Source organism: Perissodus microlepis, chromosome 23, assembly GCF_051167445.1.
Source record: "Perissodus microlepis isolate ML-2025 ecotype Zambia chromosome 23, ASM5116744v1, whole genome shotgun sequence".
In the NCBI taxonomy this organism is placed as follows: Eukaryota; Metazoa; Chordata; class Actinopteri; order Cichliformes; family Cichlidae; genus Perissodus; species Perissodus microlepis.
The window spans coordinates 35,344,559-35,356,047 of NC_140482.1; the positions used below are offsets into that span (position 1 = coordinate 35,344,559).

An 11,489-nucleotide genomic window follows, 5' to 3' on the forward strand; every position below is an offset into this window, starting at 1 on the left:
CCAATCGTGAAACACTCAGAGAAGTAGTATGACATTTCTGGAAGTACCAAGAGGCACTTGACACCATTCAGTCTGAAACAGAAAACAGAGGCTCTGAAGGTTCCAGCTTAATCCATTATACTTCAGTACAAAATGTACAAATAATAAACTATAGTTTTATGAGAGTAATTTCAGTAGTCAGGTTAGGTCAATGGAGTGACTACCTGAAATCATAAATAAGGGATTTAGTGTTAAGTGGTGACTTTCAGTTAAGTGATGGAATTCGCAGCCCTCATTCACTAGGCTTTGTGTGCAGAATTACAATTTTGAGCACAAACTAAGAGAAGAACTCACTGTTCTGTTTTTTCCATAGTCTTATGGAACAATCTTCCTGTTGCTATCCGGGCGTCTGACTCTATGCCATTGTTTAAATCATGGTTAAAGACTTGTTTATTTAATCTTGCTTTTCCACCTAGCTAATATTTGGTGTGCGTAGATACATTTTTATCCGTTATGCGTTGTTAACTACTTTTATGTATTATGATATATATATTCTCTTTCTCTTTTCCCTCCCATCTTCTTTTTCCCATCTTATCTTATTTTGTCAAGTACCTTGGTATACCCTTGGTTTTTAGTGTGCTTTATAAATAAAGTTTATTATTATTATTATTATTATTATTATTATTATTGCTAGAAAATAAAAATCATTCTAAGCTGACTGACAGATGCCAGCTATTCAAGCACTAATTTCTCTATATAACGCCTCGGGCCTAGAGAAGGTCGGCGATTCCCTGGCAACCTCTAGTTGCTCGGGGAAAATGTGGCCATCACTATCTGGCAACCCCCAGTGGTAAAGGAAAAATGAGCATTCCCCAACCAGCTGGCAAGTGGTTTCTGGAGGTTCCTGGCTGTTGCCAGGTGAAATCCATTGCAAAGAGGGTCCTACTTGTTGTTCCTAGAGTATTTAAAAGTAGAATGGGAGGGAGAGCCTTCAGTTTTCAGGCCCCTCTTCTGTGGAACCAGCTTCCAGTTTGGATTCGGGAGACAGACACTATCTCTACTTTCAAGATTAGGCTTAAAACTTTCCTTTTTGCTAAAGCATATAGTTAGGGCTGGACCAGGTGACCCTGAATCCTCCCTTAGTTATGCTGCAATAGACGTAGGCTGCCGGGGATTCCCATGATGCATTGAGTTTTTCCTTTCCAGTCACCTTTCTCACTCACTATGTATTAATAGACCTCTCTGCATTGAATCATATCTGTTATTAACCTCTGTCTCTCTTCCACAGCATGTCTTTTATCCTGTCTTCTTTCTCTCACCCCAACCGGTCACAGCAGATGGCCCCGCCCCTCCCTGAGCCTGGTTCTGCTGGAGGTTTCTTCCTGTTTAAAGGGAGTTTTTCCTTCCCACTGTCGCCAAAGTGCTTGCTCATAGGGGGTCATATGATTGTTGGGTTTTTCTCTGTATCTATGAAGCGCCTTGAGGCGACTTTTGTTGTAAGTTGGCGCTATATAAATAAAATTGAATTGAATTGAATTGAATACACCAAAAACCATGCCAATTGCTGTGGTCTTTGGCAGATTGGTTTTTTTGCATTTGGTGAGTGTTGCAGGTAAGTCCATGTCTTACATGGAAACCCCAGTCGGCTATGGTGATATGCTAGCAATCGAAGCAATTGCAGCAAGGTTTTCGGTTTTGCACCTTCATTGTGACTGATTTCAACAAATGACAGACAGAAATTTTCAGCAACTAGTTAAGGAATATATGTTTGACCCTACAGACCTGTTTAGGAAAAAAGCTGAAATAATTAAAGAAAAGAAGAAAGATGGAAGGAAAGAAACAGAGGTGCCGAGTGGACAAAATAGCAAATCTCCATTAAAAGAGAAAAATAGTCTCATGACTGAACAAGTTGTCTCAGTTGGACACCAGAAAAGGCAAAGTTTGCTTTACCCTCAGGAGTGATGATGGCTTTTCTTTGAAAAATAAAAAGAGTGACTTGGGCTGCAGGAACTGAGAGATGGATGTTTTGTCTCCAGAGACAGACTCTGGATGAATGAAAGAAAGGTTTCATATCAAAGCTGATGTGGGGGAAAAAGAAAAACAGTAGGAGACCAGAAGAAAAGCAGTGTTCACATCTAACCCTTGACAACAAAGTAGGTTATAAATGTAAATACTCCTCCAGATTTTACCAATAACATACAGTGGAAAAAAGCCTGTTGGCAGTCTTCTTTTATTTTATTTTATTTTTTTCATCTGACTTACAGCTGCACAGATTCATAACCAATACACAAAGTAATCAAATATGCGGTTTTCACATGTCTGCACTATGTTGGGAGAATCAGGTCATATTATTATTCAAAAGTGTTCTTTCTCCTTTGTAGAACACAACAGGAGACAGTCAGACTCTTTCTCACTCCTGGAAATACTTTGTTTGGTTAAGGCAGGCGAGCTGTCTGGGTTCAGCGAGAGGGAGGCAGAACACGATGATTCCCTGAATCATGAATTCGCTGGACGATTCGTTTTTCTGCTCGCACATGAGCTCAGTCAGACATCACGCAGGCTTTGCATCAAGGAAAAACTGTTTAATGTTCCACTGAGTCTTACAAGCAAGTCCTTGCATGTACCTTTTGGCAAAAATTCAAGACTGCACTGCATGTGTGAAAACAGCTTTAGGTAAACCAGTCGAGCCTTGAAATAAATAATTAACTCAGCCATCTGGCCTGACATTGATCTTATTGTACATAAGTTTTGAGTCAGCTCTCTTTTCATTGTGCTTCACATTTTGCTTTGACATTTTCTTAACATTTTGACAGATGTCAGGTAGATTTCTTTGCCATAAGATTAAAACTATTAAATATTTAGAATTACTTTGATAAAAGTACACTCACTGGTCAGTAAGCACACTCTTGTCTTCTTTTCTGGTGCTTTAAACATGGAGGACTCTGCATTTGTGAGTCTATCGCTGCATGATTTGCATTGTATAGTTTTAAGGGGCATGAGCATAAAGTGAGCATAAAGTCAAACTTGCAGCTGTATATTTGAAACTGTAACATGAAAGGGTTTCGTGTGCAGATATATTCTGAAGCCATCAAAAGTCCATTGATGGCTTCAGAATATCAGCTTCATCTAAATAGAAGTTGAAATGTTCTCACGGCGGCCGCTATGAAATTGGATGCTGGGTGAAGATGTCATTTCTGTCTGCGTCGTGCTTCCATTCAGACAGAACACAATTTAACAACCTGGTGATCAGTAGTTCTCATATATGTGTGATATCTTACACTAAATTATGGTAATCACCTTTTTTAAGACTGCATATGCCATCATTTCACAGCCTTCTGCACATAAAGAACTTAATGTCCTACTTAGAGGGAATCTGTGAAGGTTTTAAAATGAACAAGCACAACATTAGAAAAATCTGAAACTGGCTTTGAGAGGTGTTTTAATCGTGGGCAGATTTATCCAATGGTACTACAAGAGTCTATTGTTCTGCCCATAAGAATATTATGTTGTGCTATTTTCAGCTGTGTTGTGTATTGCTGTCAGGTATGTTACAATCCTCATTTAAATGCAAACATTTACCTAATTTTTGAAAACTGGCCTTTTTTTTAATAGAAGAACATCAAATGGATTTTTTACAGTGTTCAGCAACATTTAGTCCATTCATAAAATATGCAAGTTCATTTGAGTTCATCTAACAAGACTGAACTTCAATCTGTGGTTGAACTGATTGTCTTTTAGGGCACAGTATCTTTGAGAAAGCCCTTCGAAAGCTGCTGTGGCACACAGGGTACAAGAACGGGTTGATGGCAGAGTTCAGCCACAGAAGCCAGAAGGTAATCTCGTACCAGTAGTTCGCCACACATTTACCGCTACAGGCGGCACGGATAATCATCAGTAGAGTGTACGGAGCCCAGCATATCCCAAAAATGCAGACTATAATGGCTAAAGATTTAGCAATCTTTTTGTCTCTGGAAAGCCGAGATCCCGGTGTCCTACGGCCAGGCACCATGCAGGAGGCCGTGTGCTGAAACAACCTGGAGTTTTTTCTGTGTGGAGAGAACTTCTCTCGCTGCATTAATATCTGACTGGTGTTAGGCTCCCCGCAGGAGGAGGGAGACAAGATGTCGTCATCTTCGATGACCGCAGAGATCGCAACAGGCTCGCTTGACATCACCTTCCGAGTCTTGACAAAAAACACGGACCAGCTGGCTCCATCTTTATGCTTCTCATTGTTCTTCTGAGGCTTGGCATTGTCTTCAGCACAGGCGGCCCCACTCTTATTCCTGCAATGGATGTTGAGATAGATGCTGAGGTTGAAAAAGGCCACCGACACAAACGGGGTGAAGAACTCAAAGGTAGACGCACTCAGCAGGAAGTACCAGGTGAAATAAAACTCAGCATAGCACTCGTGGGCCGGGACAATGCTGTAGCCGACGATCGTTTCCCAGAAGATGATGGCAGGGCCGTAAAGGAGGAAGGCCAGCACCCACACTGCCACCATCTTGAAAACAGCCTGGTGGGTCATGTTCCTCTGAGCTCTGTATTTAACCTGTGTCAGAAGAAAGGCACAAGTATGACTCACAGTGAAACTCTGCATCATAATAACACTGCTCGTTACATTTCAAACACCCACAGCTGCTCAGAGTATCTTCCCCAAATGAACCCCTTGTTGCATTGTGCGGCTTTGGAGCAGGAGAGAGATGCTGTAAATAAAACCCACTCATGGAGCTCTTATACCACGGTGTGTCTCTGAAGCCAAAGAGAGAAGGGGAATGTCAGGCTGACAGCCACATTCACTGATGCAACACTAGTATGAAAGAGACATCTGGTTTCTCCCGATCTACCCCTCCCTCACCGTCGCTCATTCTCTTTGCTTTCACTCCATTTTCACTTCACCTCCTCTCGATCTAAATGCTATCATTTTGCAGGTCTTCTCTATCTGCTGCTCTCCCCTTTGGTGTTGTTGTTGTTTTCTCAATCTTTTCTTTTTCTCACACAATCAGAATGTCTCTCTGCAGATTCAACAGCTGGATATATGTCAAGTGAAGCAAGTGAAGCTGCCAATGTGTCTGTGGTTTAAGAGCAACTGGAAAAAAAATCAGTAGTGAAACAGATCCAATACAAGATATAAATAATTATGGCCCCAGTTTCAAGTGTTCACTACAAAAGCACAAGACTCCCTATTTCCACTGTAAGTTAAAGAAATACTGCACCCTACAGGCTGAATGTGAAGAAACTGACCAATAGGCAGTCGAACCAATCATCAGCCAGATTTTTTTTTTTTGTAAATCTAGTATCAGTTGACAGAAAGTTAACAGTTTTAATAAATTAAAAATAAGAGACTGCAAGAGAATACAAATATTCACATTGAAATATTTAGGTTTTACAAACATTTCTTTTGCTTTTATATCTAATACTGGCTATTTGATTAAAGTCAATGACTCTTTTAGAGCAACAGAAGAATTACTCATCTCGTACAAAATGTAGGGAAAAACTGCCAAAAACTGAAAAGAATGATCAAAGATCAAAGCAGCAGACAGTGAAATATACTTAAGAGGTTTTTGTCATATTTCAAGCCTGCTTAGATTAAAATGACTGTGTTTGCATCAGAAGTAGGGCTGCCACGATTAGTCGACTAGTCACGATTACGTCGACTATCAAAATCGTCGACGACTGATTTAATAGTCGACGCATCGTTTGAAGCTTTGTAAGATCACAAAAGACAAGGGAATAAGTAGTAGAATTTAAGAGTGTAATAACGGACTGAAACAGAAGATGGCAGCACTGCATGTACAAGGATGCCAGCTGCCGTTAAACCCAGAAGAAGAAGAAGAAGAAGCTGTGTCCCAGAATTCATAGCGCAGCCCAGCTCAGTTTCCAACAATGGCGGCAGCTAGTTAGTTTTAATATTACTCTTATTATTCTTTCTGGGTCACAAAATAAACGTTTAACATATTTTCAGGCGAGAATGTAGCTGTGTAAACCTCAAATATCTGCTCAGTTTATCAAGACACCACATATTTTCAAAAGCGCTTTTCGGAGACGTCTGTTACCCACTAGCTCGATAGCTAGCCAGGGGCAAGGCTCACTAGAGCCCGTGAGAACACCGGACTCCCGACAAATCGTTTTCAAACCCACTGCCGTCTTTCGCTACTCAGGTTAAATATATATAAGTCACTTAGATAAACTCAAAATGTTATTGTTCTGCTTTTTTTTTTAGTATTTTATTTGTTCCTGAGTAAATCGGTTTGGCTGAGATTAAAGTTATAGTTTTTACACAGCTGAATAAACGTCAAGAAGACAACTGATTATCAGAAGTGTGAGATATACTCGAGAATATACTCCGGTGTCCCGTTATATTTTAGATAGCAAGGAGTTTATTAAACTTCACCGAAACAATCTACAAATTTCATTAAAATTTAATAAACTATCATGTCTTTATTTATAGTTAGCACATACTGTAAACACTTAAAGCTGTAAGCTAATGATAGTTATATAAGAGCAGATGCATGCTGGTGCAATAAGCTGTACGTTTTACGTCCAATGGATGCATGATCTGATTAGTCGACTAATCGCAAACATAATCGGTGACTAGTCGACTATCAAAATAATCGTTTGTGGCAGCACTAATCAGAAGTGAGTGAGTTTGGGCTCTGCCACAAAAGCTACCCTTGGGAAAATCCAGAAACTGTTCTAATATTCGTCAAACCACACTTTAATGACAAATACTGAAGTATCAAATCTCTTCATTTAGTCGTCAAATGTTATCTTTATGTGTTGTCTTTATTTGAGAAAGAGTTAAAGGGACAGTTCACTAGTTAGTTGCCTGTATTCATCTAGACTGGTATGAGATCCCTATAGAGTTGCCTGCCTTCTCTTGAATATAACACAACATGATATGATGAGCAGCAAAACAAGTCTTCGTTTAGCTAACAATAAAACTGCTCATAATGTTTGTGGGTTTTTTTGGTCACTGATTTTTAATAATATTTTTAATTACACATTTAGTTCCATTGTTTTGCAACAGAAGGCAGATTCTGTATAGCTACTATCACCAAAACTGAGCGGCTCATACCAACGTAACTGTCACAACAGGCTGTAATAATTTGATTTTAGGGTGAACTTTCCCTTTACTTCTAGCTTTAAGAGTGAGCATTAGTGCCTACTCATGCACGCTAACACATCTCTCACTCACCCTGCTTCTTACACCCCCTGAAAAAAACCTAAAAAAAAAAAACATAAACCCAATCACAAAACCATGATGACCCCAGTGACATCACTGTGACATAATGACTGTTATTTAACCCCCCGGAGATCCAGAGAAGACATTCTGCAGCTGTTTTCTGAGAAAACTGAGCTGTGTGATTGAATATATAGTTTATTTGAATGTTGAGTCCAGTGATAATATTTGCACTGATAATATTTTGGCTAAGCTGATGAACAAAGCACTCACTTGACAGCAATACCCTGGTGAAAGAACGAAGCTGTGAATACAAATGATTCTAAGCACACTACAAGCTGTTTCAAGGAGTGACACATTTTGGACCTGAATGTGGTCACCGAGTATGTGAACTTGATGAGCGTGTGTGTGTATGTGTGTGTAGTAATGAGCGCCTCCACAGACTATACTTACTGCTCTTGTGACTGACAGGAAGCGATCATAACTAATAAGGACAATGTTGAAGACAGAGGCTGAGCAAAGGAGGTAATCCATGACCAGCCACACTTTGCAGAGCCCTTTGCCCAGCATCCACCTGCCGGTCAGGTTATAGGGGATGTACACCGGAATGCAAAAGGCACCTGGAACACACACACACACAGATGCACACACACATCGCATTGGTGATTCACCAGCCACCAGCATCAATATTCACACTTTCCCATACCTTCACAGTTTCTGGGCGTAAGATGCATTACATGCGGCAGAAAATTAGCGACAAGACGCAGTTCCAGGAAACCTGTGACATTGTAGGAACAAGAACAATCTAATATGTCTCTTTCATTAATGACAAGGGTATAATTTAACTAAAGCTGTAGATAAGAGGAGCTTTCACAATAAGAGGGACGTGAGTGCTCTTCAATAAAACGGAGGCATGCCACAATTACGCGGAGTAGTCCGTTGTAATTTAACATGTGAATAACGCAAAAGGGATGTAAAGGTCATCACGAACTCGCCGCTAATCAATAGTTAGACGCTAATTACAGTGTGGGAAAATTACAATGTGCTAGGGGCGCGCGCAAAAAAAAAAGGGTTTCATTCATAAGAATGGACTCAGACAACACGAACGGATAAAGTGACAAAGAAGGAGAACTTACCCACTAGAAAATCGGATATAGCAAGGTTCAAAAAGAAGTAGTTGCTTTGATTTCTCAGGGTTTTGTCCACAATAAAAGCCATGATGACCAGTGCGTTCCCTGCCACAACAACGACAACCAGAGTCACCATAAGTACCGATAAGATCACCACCAGGTAGCCCGGCAGGACAGCCCCAGCTTCCGACACCGCAGGCGTCAAGTTGCCGCTGGAGTTGGACTCCAGGATGTGCGCGCCCATAATTAATTGACTGCCAAAATCATTGTAGGGTTTTTTCATCGCACGCACAGAAACACCGGAGAAGTCCAAAAACGCTTCATGAAGACAAGTTAAACACGAAGACCTGTGAATCGTTGAAGACTTTTCCCAAATCTTCCATTTCTTAAAACACCAGAATAAGTCTCCGAGCTACAGACACGAGTTAAGAACACTCTGTAATAGTAATACTAACAATGATTATTGTTCCTCTGGGTCCTCTCTCCTTTCTTGACTCTGTCATCTACAATCTCAGCTGATGCTGGATGTGCTGATACTGCGGAGCGCACCGTTGGTTTCGTTAACAACGTCAGTACTGACCAGATGTGAGATAAAGTACTTAATCCGGATGTTTTTCAAAATAAAACCAGTCCTGTAAGGTTTCAAGACGAACAAGGCGCATCGGTGTTTTCTAAATCTGTTTTCAAGATGCACATTTAATGTGACAAGTTACATTTGATGTTCTGCCGTCGGCAGAAAATATAAAAATGACAGCCAGCATGCAGCTTAATGAGCAACCTAAATAACAAGGCATTTAAAACAATTGCCCCTTTTAACACCCCTTTTAAGACATAACAATATTATTGTTCTCTGTCGGATTAAAATATAAAATTCTCTATAAAAACGTCCTTTTTGTATGTTTTCCAACAGATGTGACGAATTCTTAAACTTTTATTTTGAAAACAAAACAAATTCCGGCCTTTTTCAGACGATGTTTGCTATTTTGGACGATTTGCTTTTTTTTGCCCACCCAACAGCTGATCAAAGGCTCATGTCTGCAATCAAAAGCTGAAGTGCTCCAGGCGCATGAAGCAGGCTGAGATGAAACGATCTGAGCTTTATGCAACAGGATATCGCAATAAGCCAGCCAGCAGATATTTACACAAAGCAACAAGTTCCGTGACTCAGAGGCCAATGTCCAGTGTGAATTACCATATTATCCCCCTATCCCTTTATTTCGCGAAGAAATTACGTAATTATCTAAAATTACTACTGACTTAGCTATGCAAATAGCCCCTCTTATTAAACACAGGGTACCCAGACTAATATCAGAACACAAATACGGGCACAAACGGAAAAATCCGTTTGTTTTCTGAAATGAGCTGTCAGCCTTCTGATACTGGGGATGAGATTGTTCTTAACGAGTCCCAAAATATCACATAAAGGGGGAAAAACAATATCTTCTGTTATCAAATAATCACTCTTGTTTTCATAAGTGCATTTGTTTTTATTGGATAATCTTTAATAATATATGTGATACTCTTGAAGTAAGGTTGGAAAGCCTAAAGAAAAATTAACATCCTGCATCTTTTGCTATACACCATTACTTAACCTCAGTAAAAAATGCCGTGGCATTAGAGAAAAGACATGGAGATTAATTTATTTAAAAATATCATGCCAGTAACAAAAAAATTATGACAAAGCTGCCAAAGAATTATAGGATGGCATTATCTCTCTTTCTTGTACAGGGAATTTGTCTTATGTTTATTAAGATAAGGAGAAAAGCGAAATTGAAGCGCTGTTAATTTAAGGAAATTGACCAGCTCTTATCATGGCTGCCATACTTCTTGGTCATTTTAGTAAAACAGAAAAGAAAAGTAGTAAAAATTAAAAAAAAAAAAAAAGAAGACGAAGAAGAAGAAGACTGTCCATTTTATGAGCCTAAGACTGTTTGCTATGTGAAAACCAGACCCATCAGAAAATATGAGTTGTAGGCTACATCTGTACGTCATCAGTGAAAAGTTTTCAGGGTGTCTTTAAGTTTTTTGCAACATCCGTCATTAAAAAATGAGGAATTTGAAACTTTATATGAAACTTTTATGAGCTTTTTAAATATATATATATATTTAACAATTTGATTTAGTCAATAATCATAACTTTGGGGTGCCAAACTTTGTCTTACACCTTAATTGAACGAGTGGTGCTAGGTCCACATATATTTTTCATCATTTATGAAATTAATGGTTTTTGGCTGTAAAAACATGTTCAAGTTACAGTTATATGATGAATATGGGGTTAAAACACAGACTCTCATCTCAGCAACAGGTGTTGAACAAAAATACAGCATTAACTCATAAGGAACTCCATATTTATACAATATTGTGTTTTCAGGAGCTTAGGTGCAATAACACAAATTAGCATAATAACAAAGTGTTTATTCCTAAACCTTTCCCAGTTAAGGACCCTTGACATTGATTGCTTACCGTCTGGAAGCTAAAGGCATCACCAAACAATGGATTTTCTCCTACTGCATTTGCCACTATGATGTGCAGTCAAGACAGTTTTGCTGAAGAGAGCAAAAATTATAGCTCTTCAGATTTCTCGCTGCTTCTGGCACATCATCAGTAAACACTACTGACCCAGTGCAATTTGATGTCAAGCATGCCCTGCGCTGACAGCTTTACCTTTTATTTTGAGATGTGTTTTATTTAACTCTAATCTGTCCTTCCTATTCTCGGAGATGATGACTCTTTGGCACCTTGTGATAAAATATCTGCAATTCTTCTTGTGAGCAATGGTATTGCTTTTCATTTGGAGAGTGGTTGTCACTTTGATAGACATTGTACAGGGTTTCTGCGACTTTACCAAATTGCCAATCCAAATGTTCCTGCTATCTCTTTCTGTGATGGATTACTTTGAGCTCATCTGTCTGTTGTATGTTCACAGCTTCCAAATGCTCCACTTCAAATCTTTTGCCAAGCTCAGTTCATAAAGAAATACCCCAGACCTAAAATGTACCAAAAATGGCTGCAATTCCTCAATGGTGAATACTTTTGTCCGACCACTTCAGACAAACCAGATTCATTATACAACCTCAGCTTGAAACATAACGTGACAGTGTGCAAAATATATGATCTGCACTGAATGTTCTTGGGCAGTTACAGGCTTGCGTGGCAGTATCGGTACGGACTGTGCAGATGAAATTTGAAACCAAGCGCTC

At 39.5% G+C, this 11,489-nt stretch overlaps 1 protein-coding gene across 2 annotated transcripts; it reads right to left on the minus strand.

Moving 5' to 3' along the window:
* Positions 1-2,192: 2,192 nt before the first annotated feature.
* On the minus strand, positions 2,193-9,009 carry LOC146361951 (histamine H3 receptor). 2 transcript variants are annotated; one of them, XM_084921106.1, is made up of 3 exons: positions 8,296-9,009; positions 7,613-7,779; positions 2,193-4,528 (listed from the first exon to the last, which is right to left on the minus strand). In XM_084921106.1, exons 1-3 carry the CDS (start codon positions 8,570-8,572, stop codon positions 3,671-3,673), a joined length of 1,302 nt encoding a protein of 433 aa, XP_084777232.1. In that variant the 5' UTR covers positions 8,573-9,009; the 3' UTR covers positions 2,193-3,670. The 2 variants fall into 2 exon arrangements, with proteins under 2 accessions (XP_084777232.1, XP_084777233.1); XM_084921107.1 differs by having other exon boundaries at positions 7,866-8,393.
* Positions 9,010-11,489: the final 2,480 nt, after the last annotated feature.

Excerpts from the sequence above, each read along its gene's own strand:
- LOC146361951 (XM_084921106.1), bottom strand. The coding sequence starts at position 8,572 with ATGAAAAAACCCTACAATGATTTTGGCAGTCAATTAATTATGGGCGCG. Across the intron at positions 7,780-8,295 it reads TATATCCGATTTTCTAGTGG|GTGCCTTTTGCATTCCGGTG; the intron begins GTAAGTTCTCCT and ends TGTGTGTTCCAG. Across the intron at positions 4,529-7,612 it reads TCCTGTCAGTCACAAGAGCA|GTTAAATACAGAGCTCAGAG; the intron begins GTAAGTATAGTC and ends CTTCTGACACAG.